This window comes from Siphateles boraxobius, unplaced genomic scaffold (assembly GCF_051911475.1).
Source record: "Siphateles boraxobius isolate OS27281-9 unplaced genomic scaffold, OSU_SipBor_1 41, whole genome shotgun sequence".
NCBI lineage: Eukaryota > Metazoa > Chordata > Actinopteri > Cypriniformes > Leuciscidae > Siphateles > Siphateles boraxobius.
Window position 1 is genome coordinate 9,178,667 of NW_027509042.1, and position 19,440 is coordinate 9,198,106.

Here is a 19,440-nt window from a genome sequence, read left to right on the forward strand (position 1 = left end):
TTAATTCAAGCAGTTAGACTGAAAAGACAGAAATGACTCAGCATTTCATGACACTGGCATTTAAGTGTTGCGTTTCTTCCCAATGTGACAACTATATGACTCATTGCAGTCCACTAGAGGACAAACCTCAACACAACATGATAGCGATACTAAAGTTATGTGGAAAAAACTTACAGGAGGTCTATACTGACCTCCAGTGACGAGGAAGGTGAATCCCTCCAAATACGTCCAAAATCCTAGAATAATTTATTATCAGAACATTGTCACAGCTGTTGTAGGTCACTGAGCTATAGCTATCCCAGATAGCAAATTGGCTTTGGGCCGGATCTGGCTAAATTTCGGCTGAGATTTTGGCCCATACTACATGGAATTACAGTCCAAGGTTGGCCCATGTGCTGTTTGACGAAAGTCAACCAGATCAATGCCGGAAGCAGACCAAAACTCGCGCAGAGCTGTACAATGTACCTAGATATTATCTAGAACTATCCCAAAACAACCCTGTAATCCCCAGATGTCAGCCAGACAAGAGCCAATCTGCCACCCTAACCCCAGAACTCAGCCACAACTTATCCAAAGCTCCAGACGTAGCCATAATGGGGCCAATACTATACCAGATTCCCCAAAACTGAACCAGAAGTTATAATAGTAAATATTATATTAGTAAAAAAGTAAAATCACTTTACTAAAAACAATGTAGCTTATTAGCATCATGGTTCATATTATTCGATAGCCTGCACTTTTAGTAGCTAGAACCAAGTCGCTAAAGAGTAAAGTGCTAAACAAATTTCTTTATTTAAATTGAGTAATCAAGTTTTCCACCATTTTAATCGCTTACAGCTATACCCAGCTCACAAAAATATGTTCTAAGAAGATTTTGAAAATGTTTGCATTAAATTATGTAAACATTTAATTTCTGAATGTTCTCTTAACGTTCAAAACATAGTTTTTTAAATGTTTTAAAATTTTTGTTGGTTTTGTGAATGTTAAGGGAACGTTTAATTTAATCATTTTTCAAACATTATGGGATTGCTACTTTTGAATGTTGAACGATGTATAAATAATACTTGTGTGCTAACGTTTTGAGATCATTATTAATGACCAGATAACTTAGAATGAACATTCTATTAACGTTACTGAAAAAAGATTGTTTATACCTTTGAGAGAACCTTGTCAGAACATTAGCCAAAGTTTTGAGAACGTTGGCCGGATATATTCTTAAGAAATGACAAAAGAATTTTGAACAACTTTAGTAAGATCAAATAAAACTACATTTGCAATAACTATGCAAGAATTTTAAAATGTTGTTTAAAAAAAGTTTGTAATTTAATGTCAACAACATTAGTTTGACCTCTTTATTTACACTGAACAAAATATCACAAAAAATGTAGTAGAATGAAACTGATGGAATCATATTTCAAGTAATAATATTGCTCTTATCATTTTTACAGGCAGTGTGAACATAAAAATGGCTTGTTGCTAGAATCTTCCGGCGAGTACACACTTTAAAGTATGAGCAATAACGGATGATTCAGTTGTTATCAGGGTAAGAAACAATTTCATGTGCTTTAAAAAAGTATAGTATAGTTCATTTAAAAAGTGCACTTGCCCAGAAATTGTTAAAATCCCAAAGACAAGACACTAACTCGGCTGTGAAACTAGTTCACAGAAGCATGACCCTTACAGAGGCACACAAAGAATGTGCATTGTCTTTGGCTGGACACACATTGGGATTCTCCAAATACAGCAGATCATCTTCAGTGCATGCTCTTTGGTTCTCAAACTTCACAGGACTATATGAGCCGTTGAATCCACAGGATGAAGGCAGCTCAGACTTCATTTGGGACCAGGGTCAGGTGGAAGAAGAGTGGTCCGAGTGCACGGGTGGGGCCGGGGAGAGTGAGGAGTAGGGCCGGGGCTGGTCTAGATTCACATAGGTGATCTGGAGGTTGATGTAATGCTCCCCCTCTAGGTCGGAGTGGATCTCTTGAATAGCTTGTACAAGCGTAGGGAAACCTGGTCTCTTCTCAGGCTCAGGATGCCAGCACTGCATCAGGATAGACCACCTATAATACAAAAGTAAAATACACAATAAAAAAATATGTATATATAAATTAGTATATAGTAATTCATAGTATGTAATTTATACTCTATATAGGGCCAGATTTCTTATCAGCTTGTGCCAGCGCAAAAACGTGGACAGGGTTATTTTTGCGGCTGACCTTATTGCATTTGAATGAGTTTCCCTTTCAAATGGAAAAATTATGGTAATAGAGTATTTAATATACAAAGTTGATTTACTAAGGTTTGCGCTAGTCAGTTTACTGGTATTTTCACCATTATATAACGCAGAAGAAAGCACGTCTTAAACCAGATCCTAATTTGGGCTGCTCTTGGTAGATACCATTGGTCATTATGGAAAATATCCGGCTGCATCTGTGTTCTTTAATTTGAACATTGTCAGTAGATCACGCACAGAGCTTTCCAGTCCCATGTGCACTTTTTTGGAATTGCACTCTCATGCTAATTTGCCCTGTTTAGTAAATCTGGCCCATAGAATATAATCAATGAGACATCAATTTTGATTCCACATTAGATGCCCCCTTTAAAATGAACAGGTAAATACATATAAAATCATACATGGAATCAAAGCAGTATTGTGGCTGTGGCAGTCGACGGCCTTGCATCAGATATGATGTAATGTCATAAGGGTCCACATCAGGATATGGACTGGCCCCTCTTGTCATCATCTCCCACATCAACACTCCATAAGACCACTAGAGGGAATAAAATGCATACATTTGTATGTATGTTATATAAAGAATGTAGCGTCATACCTATCTGCTGAAATTGAAATCCCTCTATTTGATACATTTACATAAACATTATTATTTTTTACCCTAATTCTGATTCTCCCCAATTAATCATGTGATTTTAAAAACATGATTCTTGAAATGGTATAAAGATTTTTCATGTTTAAACATACCACATCTGATTTAGTGGTGAATTTCTGTGTCTGCAGACTTTCTAAAGCCATCCATTTGACTGGCAGCTTTGCTCTCTTGCTGTCCTGGATGCTGTAGTATTCCTTATCATAGACATCTCGTGCCATGCCAAAGTCAGCCACCTTCACTGTAAAGGACTCATCCAGCCTAGGAAAAGCAGTTCCATTAAATTCGATAGAAATGTATTTTTCCATACTCACTGTACTTTGGTAGGACAACAAAAAAGAGGCTGTTGATAACAGTTTGGAATATACATACTCTACTTGACACATTATGATAATTAAGGTTGCCGGTTACTTACATGCAGTTGCGTGCAGCAAGGTCTCTGTGCACAAATTTCTTGTTTGCAAGATACTCCATTCCTTTGGCAACTTGTAGACCGAAGCCAACCAGGTCCTTCACTGTGGGATTCTGAACATGAAAGATGTTTTTATGAGGCATTTTTCAGTGTAACATTTTAGTAAGGTGACCTGATTTTAAAAAGATTAAAAAGTTTCTGGATAAACATCCTTGTAGGTTCTGGAGCAACATTACTATTGACAAATCATATTTTAGGGTTAAAGTTAGGCTTAAAATGGGGTTAGGGATGAGCTGGGTCATCAACCTATCAATTCTGATGATTAAAGTACAGTATGTTGTTCCAGACACTGATTTGTAGTATAAAATGAATATGCTTACCCTCTGTGTAGAGCGGATGAAATGCCGGAGGTCTCCATGTTTCATGTATGGCAGGATCACCAGGGGAAGTCCATCACTGGGAAGCACAATGCCCAGGAGAGACAGGACATGGGGGTGGTGGAAGGCCTTCATAAAGATTCCTTCTCTTAAAAACTGCTCCACCTCCTCCAGATCAGTGATCCCTTTAAACAAAGAATAGGACATGCATATTTACGATTGTCTGTTCCATAATAGCTAGACATGTTAATGTTGTAATGTAAACTGTAATGTAAAATACTTTGTCTTTTCATAAGCTTACTAAAATACTTTAAACCTAGGCATGCATAATTTATTTGTACAAAATTGGTTATCAGCTGATATTAAAGATTTTGGAATTTATCGATATTGGTCTATGTGAGCTATATAATGGTTGATAATGATAACTAACAGTCACTTAAAGTTACTCTTTATTAACACTAATACTTTGATAACAATGTTAAATGTAATCTCTAGCAAATTTTTATTCTGTATATTATTATGTTGTGATGCCTGAATTCACTTTAAAAATTTAAAATGATAGATTTTTTTTTTTTACATTATTCAGTAATTGGCCTTAACATTAAAAAATAACTCAAATAAAATAATTACCATCTTATTTTTTTCAGCCACAATTTTAATATTGGTGCACCTTTATTTAAAAGTGTTAATTTACTTACTATTGAGTGACTTGACAGCACAGTGAATCTCTTTGTCATCACTATCAATAAGATATCCATGGTACACAGTTCCAAAATGACCTGAGAAAGATTTGGGATGAGTATTAAGATTTGGGATGAGAATGTATTATTAAATGAAGGAAAAATGGAAAATAATGCACCAAAACCAGATGGATTGCTATTGCCCTAAGAAATGTACCTTTGCCAATGATTTGGTCATGCTGGATTTTGACCTTCTTTGGTGGGATCAAAACATTCTTCACCTCCTCCAACAGATCTGGCCGGAGAGCAGACATAGAGATCGTCTGAGGTGGCATCAAAGGAGCTGCTGCAGAGTCCATCGTAAGACTGGAGAACGTTGTACTCGAGGCTTGGAATGGAGAAACTGCCAGACCTACAGGACACAATTTATTTTCACTGAAGAATGGATGTTCTTTATAAATGATGTCTCATTGTTTTCACATGGTGTCTCACCTCTTCTGTAGTCACCATCAGGTGATCTGTCATAATTCTCCACCACCATGCGAGATGAACGCATGGACAGTCGAACCTGAGCAAGTGCAGCTGCCAACCAAACAGTTTTGTTTTGTTTTTTACATTCATCTTCACCAAATTTGACATTCATTTTCCATACAGTAAAGGGCCCCTCATCCTGTTCTTGGTACCAAAAAGTTATTGAGGGCACTTACCTTTCTTTCTCTTGCGCTCGTGTGACATGCCTACGTAGGCCAGAGCTGCCCCCAAGCCAACTGCAGCTATAATGCCCAGCACCATGCCCAAAATAAAATTATTCTTTATAGTAACTACCACACCAATGTCATATTCTTCTCCATTCACTAACAACTGAGAAAAACAAAGTGGAAGAGAAGAGCATCATGAATAAAAAACAGAGCGATCTTAAACGTATCAAAGCTGAATTCAATGTCACAGACTCTGACCTTGACTGGCGCCCCCTGGCTAGGGATTGTCAGATTTTTGGGGATCCGGCAGGTGATCTCATTGTCCAGAACTGTAGCCTTGCAATCCACTCCATTAATTGTCATGATGATTTCCATGCAACCGGACACCAGGGTCAGTTTTTTGTGCTGGAATAAAAACAAGCATTTGATTAGATTATAATACAACAAATTTGAAAGTCTTATAATAGTTGAATTGGTATTGTAAATGCAAATTATGACTTAAAACTAGCATTCATTTTTGCACAGTTTTAGCCATAATTTTAATTTAATAAATAATTGATTTTGTTGATTTACATGTCATGTCAGTCAATTTGATTTTTTTTGGCCCAAAAAAATATGAAGAGAAAAATTTTTAAATATTACAAAATACATTTTAAAATACAGTAAAATGGAAAACAGTTATTTTAAATGGGAATAATATTTCACAATATTACCGTTTTTACTGTATTTCTGAACAAATAAATGAAGATTTATTTCAAAAACTAAAAAAATATATTATTATTAATTAAAAATGATCAAAAGTGTAAAAGTTACATTATATATAAAAACAAAAAAAATTAATATTAACATTTAACAAAAACTTGGCCTGATCAGATTCTATACTTTTTAGTTAAAGGTCTGGCTACGTGAGACTATATAAACCCATATTTAATATATGCAACCACCTAGACGCACATGCAATGAGACTTTGTCCTGCCCTGGGTTGAGTTCAAGCACATGGCTCTCAAACGGGATGGGTTCCCCATTAGCATGACAGGTAAAAGTCTGAGACAGGAGTTCCTTGGCTCCATCCAAATCTACAGAGAGAATTCCTGATGACTCCTCACATACTGGGATTATACATTCCATCTGGGTGGGATTCCTTTGACCAACACACACCTAAGGAGGTACATTATCTAATAAGTGGCAACATATTCACTATTATCAAACATGGCTCTTCAAAATAAAAATGAGTCCTACAGTTTGCATTGGTCTTGTGTTGTTGACTCTGTAGTTAATGACGGCCTGATAAACAGAGTCCAGATTCTGCCCACTGATGGTTATTTTGGATCCTCTTCATTGAAGCAGCACCCCAAAAATACATAACGAACAATTTAATGGTCTTTCACGTAATTTACTGTTAAAGACCCTATTAAATAGTTAACAAAAGAAAAACTGAATGTTTTGACTCACCTTTTAAAACCACAGTTGGGCTTCACACCCGTCACCTCAGGATTCACCATGTAGCTAAATGTTTTTGAGGCTGAAATAGTTGTTTCATCAATTACAACCTTCACATCTACTTCTGAAATCTCCTCAACACTTTCAGACCTGCAAATGATAGACGTTCCATTGCTGGAGATGCTGTGGAGAAATAACAGGAGGAAAATCCTCAGAAAGCAGTAGTTAAAAATGTAGTACTCACATTCCTATTATATTTCTAAACCATGACTTATAACTGTTAAACAGTGAATTTCATAACCTGGCACAATAACCTTTCAACAGGGCAAATTCTGTCTCCAAGGAAGACCGTTCTGCTTCCACCAGCATCCAGATGTTTTCCTGACAGGGTGACCAGGGTTCCTCCAATCTTAGGTCCAAAGTCTGGATTGATATCTGTGATTTCTGGGGTCTGATGGAAGTCATACATAATTACTTAACATAGTCAAGTGGAATAATTAAAGATTGAGAATGTTTTGGTCATTACCACAAAACTGAAGTCTTGTATGCTAGTCTTCCCAAAGATGAAGTATCCACTTCCCACTCTTTTTTCATTCACTTCCATTGTTATATCAACACTTTGCTCCAGGTCTGACACTTCACCGCCAATCTTACACACCAGCCTGAGAGATGAATGAAAAATAACATTCATGAATAGATTGTAAACTATTAAATTGTATTATCTGAATTGAAGCTGAAATAAAATAACATAAATAATAGATGGGGAAAAAAACTGAATTAAAATGTTTAAGTTGAGGTGCTAAAATTAAAACTTAAATAAAAGTAAAGATAAATATAAATATGTTGTAAAACAAACTAATAAAAATGACCCGTATAACAAATTATCTAAAACGTAAACCAGAAATAAATTTAAATTAAATTAATTAATTGAAAACTGAAAATACAACCATAAAAGCTATTATATAAATTATGTTAAATATTATAATGGTATAGTAAATAAAGCAAAAATACAATTGATAAAACATGTATGTGTGTTTGGATTATCAATATGAGTAACAACAAAGGTACTCTGTATACAAAAAAAGATTGTCTGTACTGCACTGATTTTTGTTCTATGTATCAATTCCCCTGAGTTTCACTGCTTATGTATGTGATCTGTAACATTTGTGCATTTTATGAAATTCTTGCTCACCTGTATCTGGTCTGTACTAAGTTGTAATTAGCACTAATTTAAAGCTTGTGCTTGCAAAGTACTCCTACCCTCACAAAAACAGTTTTTGATGACCCGGTTGAGCAGTAAATTTTTTATCTGTTCCTAAATGTTACACACACGTTTGTTTGACCTGAGTATTAACTATTTAAAATGGATATGCTTTGATACACCCCTGCCACAGCATCTTGTTTCAGTAGAAAGAAAAAAATGTATTTATCAAACCTTTTTGTGGGGAAACTAAAATACTTACTGGGAGCTACTGCTTTTCTCTGGTATAACAGTGCAGCTGTTATTTCCCACTTTAACCTGGTGAGAGGTTTGAGTGATAGCAGGTCGCGAAGCTGATTGGAAGTTCCAGCCGCAGAGAGTAAGGTCACTCTTACCATTTATGGGCACTGTACTGGGGAAAAACTGAAAAGCAACAGTGCACAAAAATCAAGTTTTAGGGTTGTGCATAAAGCACATAATAGTCACTATGTGACAATAGTACAAAATGAATGAAATATGTTATTTGGATCAGCCCCGAACTTAATGTACAACATGACTGTACAACATGTCTACTTAGTTTTTAATCATAAAAAAAAACAATATCAGTTAAGAGTCTGGAGTCTGGACACAGACTGAATTTGTCTTTCATGAATTATTTGATTAAAAATACAGTAAAAACAGTTACACTGTGAAATTTTGTAACAATTTAAAATAATGTACTCTACTTTAATATATTTTAAATGTAATTTATTCCTGTGATGGCAAAGCTTAATTTTCAGCAGTCATTACCCCAGTCTCCAATGTCAAATGATCCTTCAGAAATCTGATTTGTCAACATTGCAAATGGTTGTGCTGCTTAATATTTTTGTGAAAACTGTGATACATTTTTTTTTATATATAGGATTCTTTGATGAATAGAACATTCAAAAGTAGAAATGAATATTTTCTAATGATATAAATGTCTTCATTGTCACTTTTGGTCAATTTAATTCATCCTTAATTAATAAAAGCATATTTACAATAAGGTTTCATTTTTTAACATTAGCAAATGTGTTAACTAACAGGAACAAACTATGAGCAATACATTTGTTACTGTATTTATTAATCTTTGTAAACGTTAATTAGTAAAAATACAGCTGTTCATTGTTTGTTCATGTTACATCTAAATGTTGAAATTAACATTAACAAATATTAATAAATGCTGTAAAAGTGCAGTTCATTATTAGTTAATGTTAACTAATGAAGCCTTATTGTAAAGTGTTACCAAAAAATCTTACTGACTTCGACGTAGTAGAACAGAACAGTAGTACAGTATATGAAGTTAAAAAAACTAAAATTTGATTTCGTTTTCTCATTTCAATTCTTTGGAGAGCAAAGGAACAGCCTACAAATTCCCAGCGTACATCTTAGCAACTTACTGTACAAGATAGAATTTTTTTATTTTCCATCATTTTATAATTTTCATACTTCCATTTGTGTTATTTCAGGTTTGATGACTTTACTATACTAAAATGTTGTATATAGTACAAAACTAAGGTTCCTTCACTCAAATGACTACAAAGCTAAAGCTGGCATTACATCCGGTGTAAGACAAGGGTGAGAGTCCAACAAGAACTGTGGTTGTTAACACACCCCTGCCCTGATATGACTACAATGATATTATCAGTGCAGACTCATCGTATATAATGAGAAATGCAAACTTAAAAGACAGTTTATTGTGAGTTTACATTTACTGGCAAATTATCGTCATACTCCACTGGCAATGTGTTACCTGGGTGATAACAGGAGGGCAGGAAATGCTACTCCACTGATCTTCACACTTTTGGGAACAGACTCCACCACACCAGCTACATCCCATAAACTTGGGCGCCGCTAAACAGACTGAACAGTTGAGGAAATGGGCACAGCCTGGACCTCTGGGAGACACATCTATCAGCTGTACATAGGATGATGAGAGACAGATTTGACATTGGATGGATGTAAATTCATGCAGATGATGAAAACTATGAGTCACTTTCAGTGCACTGGTATATTTTTAAACATTAAACCTTCAGTTCTCTGCTGACGGCTGTTGAGCTTTTGAACTGTACAGAATAAACGTGCATACCTTGTTTCCAACAACAAAGAGCAGAGACTCGGAAGAAAGAATGGCAGCCATTCGTGAAACTCTCTGCATGTCTTCCACAAGAGAGTAGTTGGCAAACACTACAGGGACTGATCTGCTTAGAATGACCTGAAAAGTAAACTATTTTTTTATTGCTTTTTATATGTACACATTTAACAGAAGGATATTTAGTCAAAGCTACACAAATATGAAACATGCATAACATTTGTCCTTATAAGGGAAAAATTCATTCATAGTAACCATCCAATATATGGCGCCAACAAAAGCCTGGCCTATGATCAGATTGGCCACTGATTAGAGGGAAAGATATAAACTTTAAACTTTTTAACAACTGTTAAGGAGAGGATTCAGAGGGGGCAGCTTGTTGCAAATATTTATGGTGGGTGAGATGAAAGATTGGAGTTTGAAACCCGGTAAGATGCAAAACATTTTTCACAGTATTCAAAAAGGAATCTGTTTGTACCAAAAAATGAGTGATGCACTATTAACCTGCAAGAGCCTTCCTTGATCCGTGCCGATGTGTGCCACAGTCTTGGTCTCAATGGTGGTGACCAGAATAGAAGTGAAGAGAACATCGTTCATCTTTCCATTGAAGAAGTCCACTCTGTAGTAAGGCTTTGCCACCATGGTGGGGAAAGCTTTGCAATTTCCATCGTCTTGATTCTAGACAAAATAGAACAAAATAAATAAATATATTTTGTGACTGCAATTTTTTTTTCATTTAACATTGCTTAGCAAAAAATCAGGAAAAAAACAGAGAGTACACAGAAAATGTAAATTTAATGAAATTAAAACCGCAAAATCAACAATGACAAGAATATACACTCCATCCCCCAGTTTCAAAGATAAGGCTTAAGTCCTAGTCCTAGACTAAAATAAATGTTTGAGCTGTATTAACTGAAAGCAACTTGTACTGAGATATCTTAAAATACGTCAGTGGCATTGTTTTGTCTCATTGCACACATGTAGTGTTTTTTTTAAGACACGTTTATGAAAGCTACTTACAGGTCCAAATTGAACTAAGGCCAAATCCTGTCTTAATCTAAGCCCTGTCTGTGAAACCAGGCCTATATGTGAAGCTCAATGTATTGTTTGAATAAACAGCTATATTTTAATTTCATTGACACTTTCATCAAATCAACATTTTTACTAATTTTCCATTTCCTGAGCTATTTTTAATGGCATTGTGACAGCAAAAAATGCATCCACAGCAACAGCAACCAGTGAAACGGAAGCAGCAGCACTTGTAAACCGAAGGCTCCAGACACCATCTGGCAGTAATAAATGATTTCCTGCCCATAAAGCTTGAACCCTTGTACCAAATTAGGATTTTGTGGAATATGTGCAGTCTGTCAATGGTAACACTCTGTCCAGTCAAGGTTTAATTTGCATTGCTGAAGAAATTTACGAATTTAGGAACAGATGTTGTCATTTAAACATTACTGGGTAGTAACTACATGTAGTCTGGATTAAGTAATTCGATTCCAAAAATGTAGTACTTGTAATTAGAATATATTACATTTTAAAACGCTCATAATCATCATAATGTTACTTTTTTATGGATTAGGCTACATGATTACATATTAATCACACAATGGTAGTAAACTATTCAGAATTCATTGATTCTCTCTAACTCTTCTTATTCTCAAATTTCCTTTCTAAAAATGTATTAATTTTAATTTTACATTATGATTAATTAATCATTATCTTTTCATCAACTCACAATTCCCCTGCAGTTCTTTCATTAACCCCAGTTTATGAAACCCAGGCATAAAGTAATGCTTAATGCATTTCATGTGGTTGAGAACAAGGAATGGAATATATTTGATCTCTCTATGTTTTTTTGTTTTTATATACAGTGTCTCAAAAAAGAGAGTACACCTATCACATTTAAGCAAACATTTTAGTTATCTACTCAAGGGACGACACTATAGAAATGAAACTTGGATATATTTTAGAGTAGTCAATGTGCTGCTTGTGTAGTAGTATATATTTACTGTCCTTTTTTACAAAATAGCTGGCAACAAAAGTGAGTACACCCTAAGTTATAATAGCTGTATGTAATTTAACCATGCAAAGCCACATTTCATATTAATCATGTTCATGTTTTTGTCTGCTTGACAGGACCATCTTGTATTAGAGCTGTTAAAATTTGTGCTTTGAGTACAATTCTCATACTGACCACTGGATTTTCAACATGGCACCTCATGGCAAAGAACTCTCTAAGGATTTGAGAATTAGAATTGTTGCTCTCTACAAAGTTGACATAGGCTATAAGAAGATTGGTAACACCCTGCAACTGAGTTACAGTACAGTCCAGGGTCATACAAAGGTTTTCCAAGACGGAATTGACTTGGAAAAGGCCTCGCAAGGGTCAATCGAAGAAGTAGAGTCCTTGTGTTGTGCGTCAGGTGCAGAAGCTGGCTTCAAAAAACAGACGCATGAGTGCTGCCAGCATTGCTTTAGAGGTTGCAGAAGCAGACGATCAGCTTGTCAGTGCTCAGACCATACGCCGCACACTGCAACAAGTCAGTTTGCATGGCTGTCGTCGCAGAAGGAAGCCTCTTCTGAATCTGGCTCACAAGAAAGCCCACAAAAAGTTTGCTGAAAGCAACCCGTCCAAGAGCATGAATTACTGGAACCATGTCCTGTGGCCTGATGAGACTAAGATGAACTTGTTTGGCTCAGATGGTGTCCAGAATGTGTGGAGTGGCCAAGTATGTCTCCAGACCTGAACCCTATTGAGCACCTGTGGGGCATCCTCAACCTTAAGGTGGAGAAGCGCCATGTGTCTAACATCCAGCAGCTCCATGATGTCATTATGGAGGAGTGGAAGAGGGTCCTAGCAACAACCTGTGCAGCTCGGGTGAATTACATGCCTAGGAGGATTAAGGCAGTGCTAGATAACAATGAAGCTCACTCAAACACTTTGGACACAGTTTTGACATGTTCCCTTAGGGTGTACTCACTTTTGTTGCCAGCTATTTTGACTATAATGGCTCTGTGTTGAGTTATTTTCAGAGGACAGTAAATGTACAGTATACTACTATACAAGCAGCACATTGACTACTCTAAAATATATCCAAGTTTAATTTCTATAGTTTTGTCCCTTGAGAAGATATACTAAAATGTTTGCTGAAATGTGAGGGGTGTACTCACTTTTGTGAGATACTGTATATCAAGATCGTACACAATAATCCAATTCAAATTTAAGTAATCAAAAAGTAGTCAGAATACATTACCTAAAATGAGTAATCTAGATTATGTTACTAACTACAATTTTCGTCATGTAATTTGTAACTACAATTTGCAAGTAATCTACTCAGCACTGCATATATATTTACATAATTTCTTGCTCCCATGGAACATACAAGGAGAAATATTTTCCATGCTTTAAAAAGGATGTAAAAACATTTTAGTATCATTAAAGAGGTCCATACAACACATGCAAGATATTACAATTTTTCCTAAGTAATATGATAACTGTTAGAGAAATTTGAATTGCTATTCGCTGAAAATCTTGACCTCCATTAAGGAAGCATAGTTCATGAGACTGTGAGACTGACTGATCCAGTTCTCTTCGAGAAGGTGTATAAATAAATGATCATTATCATAATTCTCAGAAATTATTTACAATGGACATGCATGCGCAATCTTAGAAAAACTATAACTACAGGACAGCATTGTAAATATTGTTTTATTTCAGGCAATCCCTTTGGTATCTGTGTTTCTGTTGGTTAAAAACAAACTGTTGACGTCACTACTGAATATCCTACCAGCCCACTACATACTTTCTTTGATTTATCAGCTCTGGCTCAACGCCTGTTTAAGATCATGAGGGATAGAGTGAAATTCAGCACAAAACGGTTGCCACAGAAAGTTCAGTCTACTAGTAAGGTATTGAGTGACGTATTAGTTCATGTATGAGCATGTGGCGGCTGGTATCTACAAAACAGAAAGTGACTTCATGGATTCAACAGACTTTTAATCCACACGCGAAGAGAGTGTCTGATAAAGTCTGACTGTCACTGAGATCCCTGAGCAAGTGCAGCTCCACATCTGAGTTTAAACCAAAATCAAATGTTTGTGTGAGTCATTTCCTGAAAGTGGCTTTACTAACCATCAAATATTTTTTGGTCCACTCCTTTTAAGGTACAGGTTGTGTAATATAAACTAGACCAATTACAAAAACTCTTTGACTAAACACAAGACAAGATGGGGACAAGTCTTGAGGTACAGGTAAAGCATAAATGGCATTAGACAAATTAAAATGACTCATTCAGCTTTTCAGTTGCTAGGGCATTGTAGGCATTTGCTATGATGTTTTGGGCCTTGCCAGCCGGTTGCTAGACCATTGCTAAGTGAATACTAGGGTCTTCAGGGGGTTACAAGGGCATTGCTAAGGTAATCTGGGTGGTTGCTAGGATGTTCTGGGGATTTCTGTAGCATTGTTAACCCTTTGATGAACAAGCTATGCAAACCCCTTCTAATGCATAACATGGGTCTAAAAAGACCTGTATTAACTTCCTATGTTATTTCAGTCATGGCTGAATGTTTCTTTGCCGAATCTTTAAAATATATCTATTTTATCATTTCTTATTCCAGGTATTCATTAAATATCTTGTTTTTGATTACCACAAATCATTATGTTTATGTTTCCTTTCTTACTTTATAAACAAACACAGTTTTTGTATTTCTACATCAATTTTACATACACGGGTCTAAAATGACCCGTATTCATTTCCTGTGTTATTTCAGGTGGCTTTGACAGTCACAGATTTTAAAATCAAAAAGGTGGGAAAAAAGGACCCTAAACTCTTAACACATAGAGCCATTTCAGCATATGAAGGCTTATTCAAGAATAGATGATACGGTTCTTTTACAGAACTTTTAGGCCTATTACATGTAAATAAGCATTTAAAACCCATCTTTTTTAGTGTAGCTAACATTACCTAGCTAGAATAGAATATGTCAACAGCTAGCTAGCTAATAGTATTTTCTCACAAGTAATTTCACACCAGGATTTCATGGTCAAGGTAACCATAGCTTAATATTCAAATATTATGTTGAATTATCTTTTACAAAATATCAAATATTTTCCGTGGTTAAAATAAAATAAGACTTGCATTATACAAAAGCAGCTGTGTTGAGTTGTGGAATGTGTGGCAGGTGAATAGTATTATGTAATACTATAGTAATAGTATTTATGCAGTAAATATGTTCCTACTTGCAAACATGTGCAAATATCAAAGGTTTCTATATGGGTCATTTTTGAGCCATGTATGTAAAATTGATGAAGAAATACAGAAAATGTGTTTGTTTATAAACATAATGATTTGTGGAAATAAAAAACAAGATATTTAATGAATACCTGGAATAACAAATGATAAATTCATTTCTTGCAAAGATATAGAAAATAAAAACTTAGTCGGGTCACTTTGACTTTAGACCCATGTTGTGCATCAAAGGGTTAAGGTGTTTTGTGTGGTTGATATGGTGTTTCTGTATGGTTGCTAGGGCATACCTAAGGGGTGATCTGGGTGGTTGATATGGCATTGCCAGGTGGTTGCTTGAGTGTTGCTAAATTATTTTTAAGCAATTGCTAACAGTTGCTAGGGTATTGAAGCAATTGTCATGCTGCTCTAGGGTTGCCAGGGCACTGTTAAGGTAATCTGGGTGGTTGCTATGGCAACACACAAACATGTATGAGTTTCTTTCTTCTGTTGAACGTAAAAGAATATATTTTAAAGAATGTGGGTAACCAGAAAGCTGACGGTAGCCATCGACTTCCATAGTGGGAAAAAAAATATTATGGAAGTCAAAGGCTACCGTCATCTGTCTGGTGACCGACATTCTTCAAAATGCCTTCTTTTGTAGCTTAATGTGAATTGTCAAGAAACTCCACTGAGAAATACAAACTCACCTCATGTGGGCACATTTCACAGGACTGTAAATGGCACAATCCCCGTGAGAGTTGCTCCGTCCCACTTGAACAGCAGGACTCTACTCCCTTTTCTATGGCACTGTTCACGTAGTCTATTGGAAATGCACACAAGGCAGACTGGCTGATAGGATTCCCCTTTTGATCTGATACAGCAAACACCCCATACAGAATTGGGCTTTCCATCTTCACCCCTAGGTCATCAGCCAGCTCCTTGCCTGCTGTACTGAAGTGAGCAGCTTGAACAGAGTTGTACACAACATCCCTAAAGCTCCTTCTCCGGCGTTTGGGCTCAAAGCGGCATTCCAGTACAATCTCCCTGTACATCCAAACCTCGCTGTCCCTGATCGGCAGCCGCCCAAGATGGGTCTGCAACTTGGCATTTGTTTTCATTGGGCTTTCCCACTGTACAGATAAGAAATACACATATTCTTCCGTGGAGAACGTATAGATGTAGTCAATGGTAAATGTATCCTGGAATTTGGGAAGAACCGTTAGACCCTTCACTTGGCTGGCAAAACCATTTTCTGTGTTAAGAAGGCGGCGAATGGAAAGAGAGTGCTTGCCGAAAGTCCGGGCAATGGTGGTATTGATGGTAGCTGCTGTAAAGAAGTATGTTGAAAAACCATATTCAACTGCACTGACCTTTGTTCCCAGAGGACTAGCAACACAGTCAGGACAATCCGAGCGCGAGTTGGCTTTTTCATTGAAAAAACATTCAGGGTAAGGTTTTTGGCCTTCAATAAGTTCAAGAATGTTACAGACTCCATACTGGGTGCTCCCACAGATGTACAGAAAGTCAAGATGGCTTTGAGGCTCTAAAACAAGAACTTGGTTATCTGTGTTCAGTGAAGTTTCTGGTTCATTCTCAATATCACAGTGACAGGTCTGACAGTCTGGACTGCCAACTGGGCCAGTTCTTAATTCCCATAGTTTAGTGAGATTTTTGTCCAAGGCTTCAACAACATTTTGAGAGGCTACATAAACTTCACCAAAATATTCCTTAACAACTATGTTCTGTATGGAGTTTGTAGTTTGGAAAAAAGAGACAGAGTAGGCAACAGAGAAGTTTATGTTCATTTGCGGAATCGCAGGACATGTTTTTAGGGCACAGGTCAAATGTATCTGCAACCAGACACACTTTAACAAGGTCCTGGGGCTGATGAACATCTCCACAGTCCTATGTAGCCTGAGGTGAAGGGATGTCACTGCTGTTACTAACACATGATGAAGATAACCAGGACCTTTGAATGGAAAAATTACAAAAATAGATGGAAGTGAGATTAACAATCACTTTAAAATGCTTTCTTTATTATGTCAGAACAACATCTATTTCATATTCATTTACATTATTTTGTCAGTAACTTAAGACTGCTGAATGCAGCTCTCACAAAACTGATCAACATATTCATAAACCCTCTTCACACTGGATTAGCATTATCTGGGGACCTCGTGTGATTTAGAAATTACCCACCCACATCTGAATTTCGTGTGGCGCATTCGCACGGGATAAGCGAAGCCTGTGATTTTACTTGAATTTACTGACTTATCTCCCGGATTTGATGTCAATAGGCTATTGCTTGGAAATGTCTTGTCGTTATTGTAGGTCTAGCTGTATGATATATCATAAGCAGAAGAATGTTCCTTAACGCTTGCTGCTATACATGTCATTCATCTCCATCTAATCATTTTTTTTGTTTTTGCTCTTCTGATGGTTTTCAGCTTTCTCTTTTTGCAAATTGTATAGTTGTATGGTGAATAGCGATATGACCCAGCCAGCACCCAAAATACTATCAAAACACTCCAACGCAGCCTCCATTCTAAGCGAAAGATGGATAAAAAAGCGTACAGGAAACAAAACCCTTGAAAAAATTATAAACGACCCCGCCAAATCACAGAGATGCTGATTCACACGGGACTAATATTATCACAGGACCTCGGTGTTCTGCGAAATATGGTAGGTCATTTGCAGGGGAACAAATCTTACTTTACAAATTACAGACATGGCCGATTCGCACGGGATTAAGATCACAGACAACCTCCGCAATTGTTACAAATAACTAGAGGTCACCAGGTAATACTTATCCCGTGCAAATAGGGCTAAAGACTGTTACTTGGTATTTTGCTCATATTAGATTATATTGCAAAGACTCCCTCACTCTATTATGCATGTATGTATAGTGCTTATTACACAAATCATACTTGTTTCACTGTACATTTAATAAATAAACTTTCATTTGTGGTCTTGAAATTAAAGTGTGTTGAATTTGACACCACATTTTACACAATTTAAAATTAATTAATGCTTTAAGTTTTTTATTTTTATTTTGTAGGCTCAATTTTGTACAATCTGCATAGAGTATGTACCACAGTTACAGTCTTTTGTTTTTACCAAAATATGCTAAATGTACATGTGCATTTGGCAGCTGATATCCAAAGAGACTTGTTGGATTCAAGGTTTACATTTTATCAGTTACACACCTTACAGTCTTCCATAGTTAAATTGTGGTCACGTGGAATAAGAAACCAACGTTGTCAATAAATAAATAAATAAATGATACAGCTTGAAGGCGTTCTCATATTTGGTATTTTGGCGGAAACTGTTACTATCCATGTTAATATTTTGCAAGTGAACTCCCCTATGAAGTAGACGGAAAATGGCTGTATAATTACGCAATATATAGCTTTAAGAGAAAATTTTCTCTGTAATGTAGGCTACTGGAACATGCATAAACTCCCTTTAACCGAATTTCTTGCCGAGTAAAAATAATGACTATGCAACTTTACGCGCATTTTTAAACAGTCGATAAACAAACATGTCAACGCGTAACCAGCTTTAAATTTCGTTTTTAGTCACGGAGTTGTCTAAATATTTAGGCTATAAGGAATATTAACTAAAATGTGGCGTGTGGCGCGGGAATGTTACAAAAACTCTAAGCACTGACTAAAAATGTAGCTTATTATTGATTAGTAACTGTAAAAAAGTGTGTGAGTTTACCTGAAGCTCACCTGTGGCCTTTAACTCTTTCTCTGAAGTCCAATGAAGAGTGAACGCGCTCTTAAACGTCAAACTCCATAACAAAAACTCCACAGAATACGACAACAGTGATTGTACTAGATAAGTTGTACCTACCTGAAGAAGAAAAAACCCCTCACAAGATTAACTGGTTTCTTCGACGGGACAGTTTCGACTTCTTGTATTAGCATGAGACAGAGAGAATACGGTCAGTCCCACCGAACACGCCTGAACACCTCATAAGGAAGTGATGTTGCACAATTCCTCCTCAACCTAAACATCTCCCCAGGGATTGAAATCAAAATTAAGGCTTGCACATCCCTTTCCTTGTATAAACAGCATTTAAGCCCATTTAACATCTAGATGACGACTATAAAATCTGGATTTCCTTGGCTAGTCAGAGCAATAACATTTTTGAAGGAATGCAGGGAATTTAGTTCCCATGCAAGCTATAGGATATTCTGGGGGGGGGAACAAGTACGTCACCATTCATTAAAATGAATGTAATGAAAATTTAAGCCAGCAATACACATTACACCATACAGATGTTGTGGTGATATATGATACAGGTGTTACACACTATTAAACTGTCGTGTGGGCTCGGGAGGGTGGGAGAAATGAGTAGCCTAATTGTGTTTTGGGCAGAGGTGGAAAGTAACGAA

At 36.4% G+C, this 19,440-nt stretch overlaps 1 protein-coding gene across 6 annotated transcripts; it reads right to left on the reverse strand.

The window, feature by feature from the left end:
* Positions 1–1,338: 1,338 nt before the first annotated feature.
* mst1ra (macrophage stimulating 1 receptor a) lies at positions 1,339–19,043 on the reverse strand. Of its 6 annotated transcripts, none has more exons than XM_077198149.1 (21): positions 18,896–19,043; positions 15,745–17,006; positions 10,311–10,484; positions 9,804–9,929; positions 9,468–9,632; positions 7,959–8,119; positions 7,022–7,157; positions 6,810–6,946; positions 6,508–6,678; positions 6,295–6,388; positions 6,010–6,213; positions 5,314–5,460; positions 5,065–5,218; positions 4,850–4,939; positions 4,575–4,769; positions 4,376–4,456; positions 3,681–3,862; positions 3,304–3,413; positions 2,984–3,149; positions 2,638–2,774; positions 1,339–2,063 (listed from the first exon to the last, which is right to left on the reverse strand). In XM_077198149.1, exons 2-21 carry the CDS (start codon positions 16,930–16,932, stop codon positions 1,850–1,852), a joined length of 4,032 nt encoding a protein of 1,343 aa, XP_077054264.1. In that variant the 5' UTR covers positions 16,933–17,006; positions 18,896–19,043; the 3' UTR covers positions 1,339–1,849. The 6 variants fall into 6 exon arrangements, with proteins under 6 accessions (XP_077054264.1, XP_077054259.1, XP_077054260.1 ...); XM_077198144.1 differs by having other exon boundaries at positions 9,804–9,941; positions 18,896–19,027; XM_077198145.1 differs by having other exon boundaries at positions 18,761–19,012.
* Between the last annotated feature and the right edge of the window lie 397 nt (positions 19,044–19,440).

What these genes read in the sequence shown, in the direction of transcription:
- mst1ra (XM_077198144.1), bottom strand. Translation starts at nt 16,932, where the DNA reads ATGTTCATCAGCCCCAGGACCTTGTTAAAGTGTGTCTGGTTGCAGATA. An exon ending in ATCAAGGAAGGCTCTTGCAG is followed by an intron (nt 9,942 to 10,310) that starts GTTAATAGTGCA and finishes ATAAAAAAATAG; the next exon opens with TTTACTTTTCAGGTCATTCT. An exon ending in AGAATTTGCCCTGTTGAAAG is followed by an intron (nt 6,679 to 6,809) that starts GTTATTGTGCCA and finishes ATTTCTCCACAG; the next exon opens with CATCTCCAGCAATGGAACGT.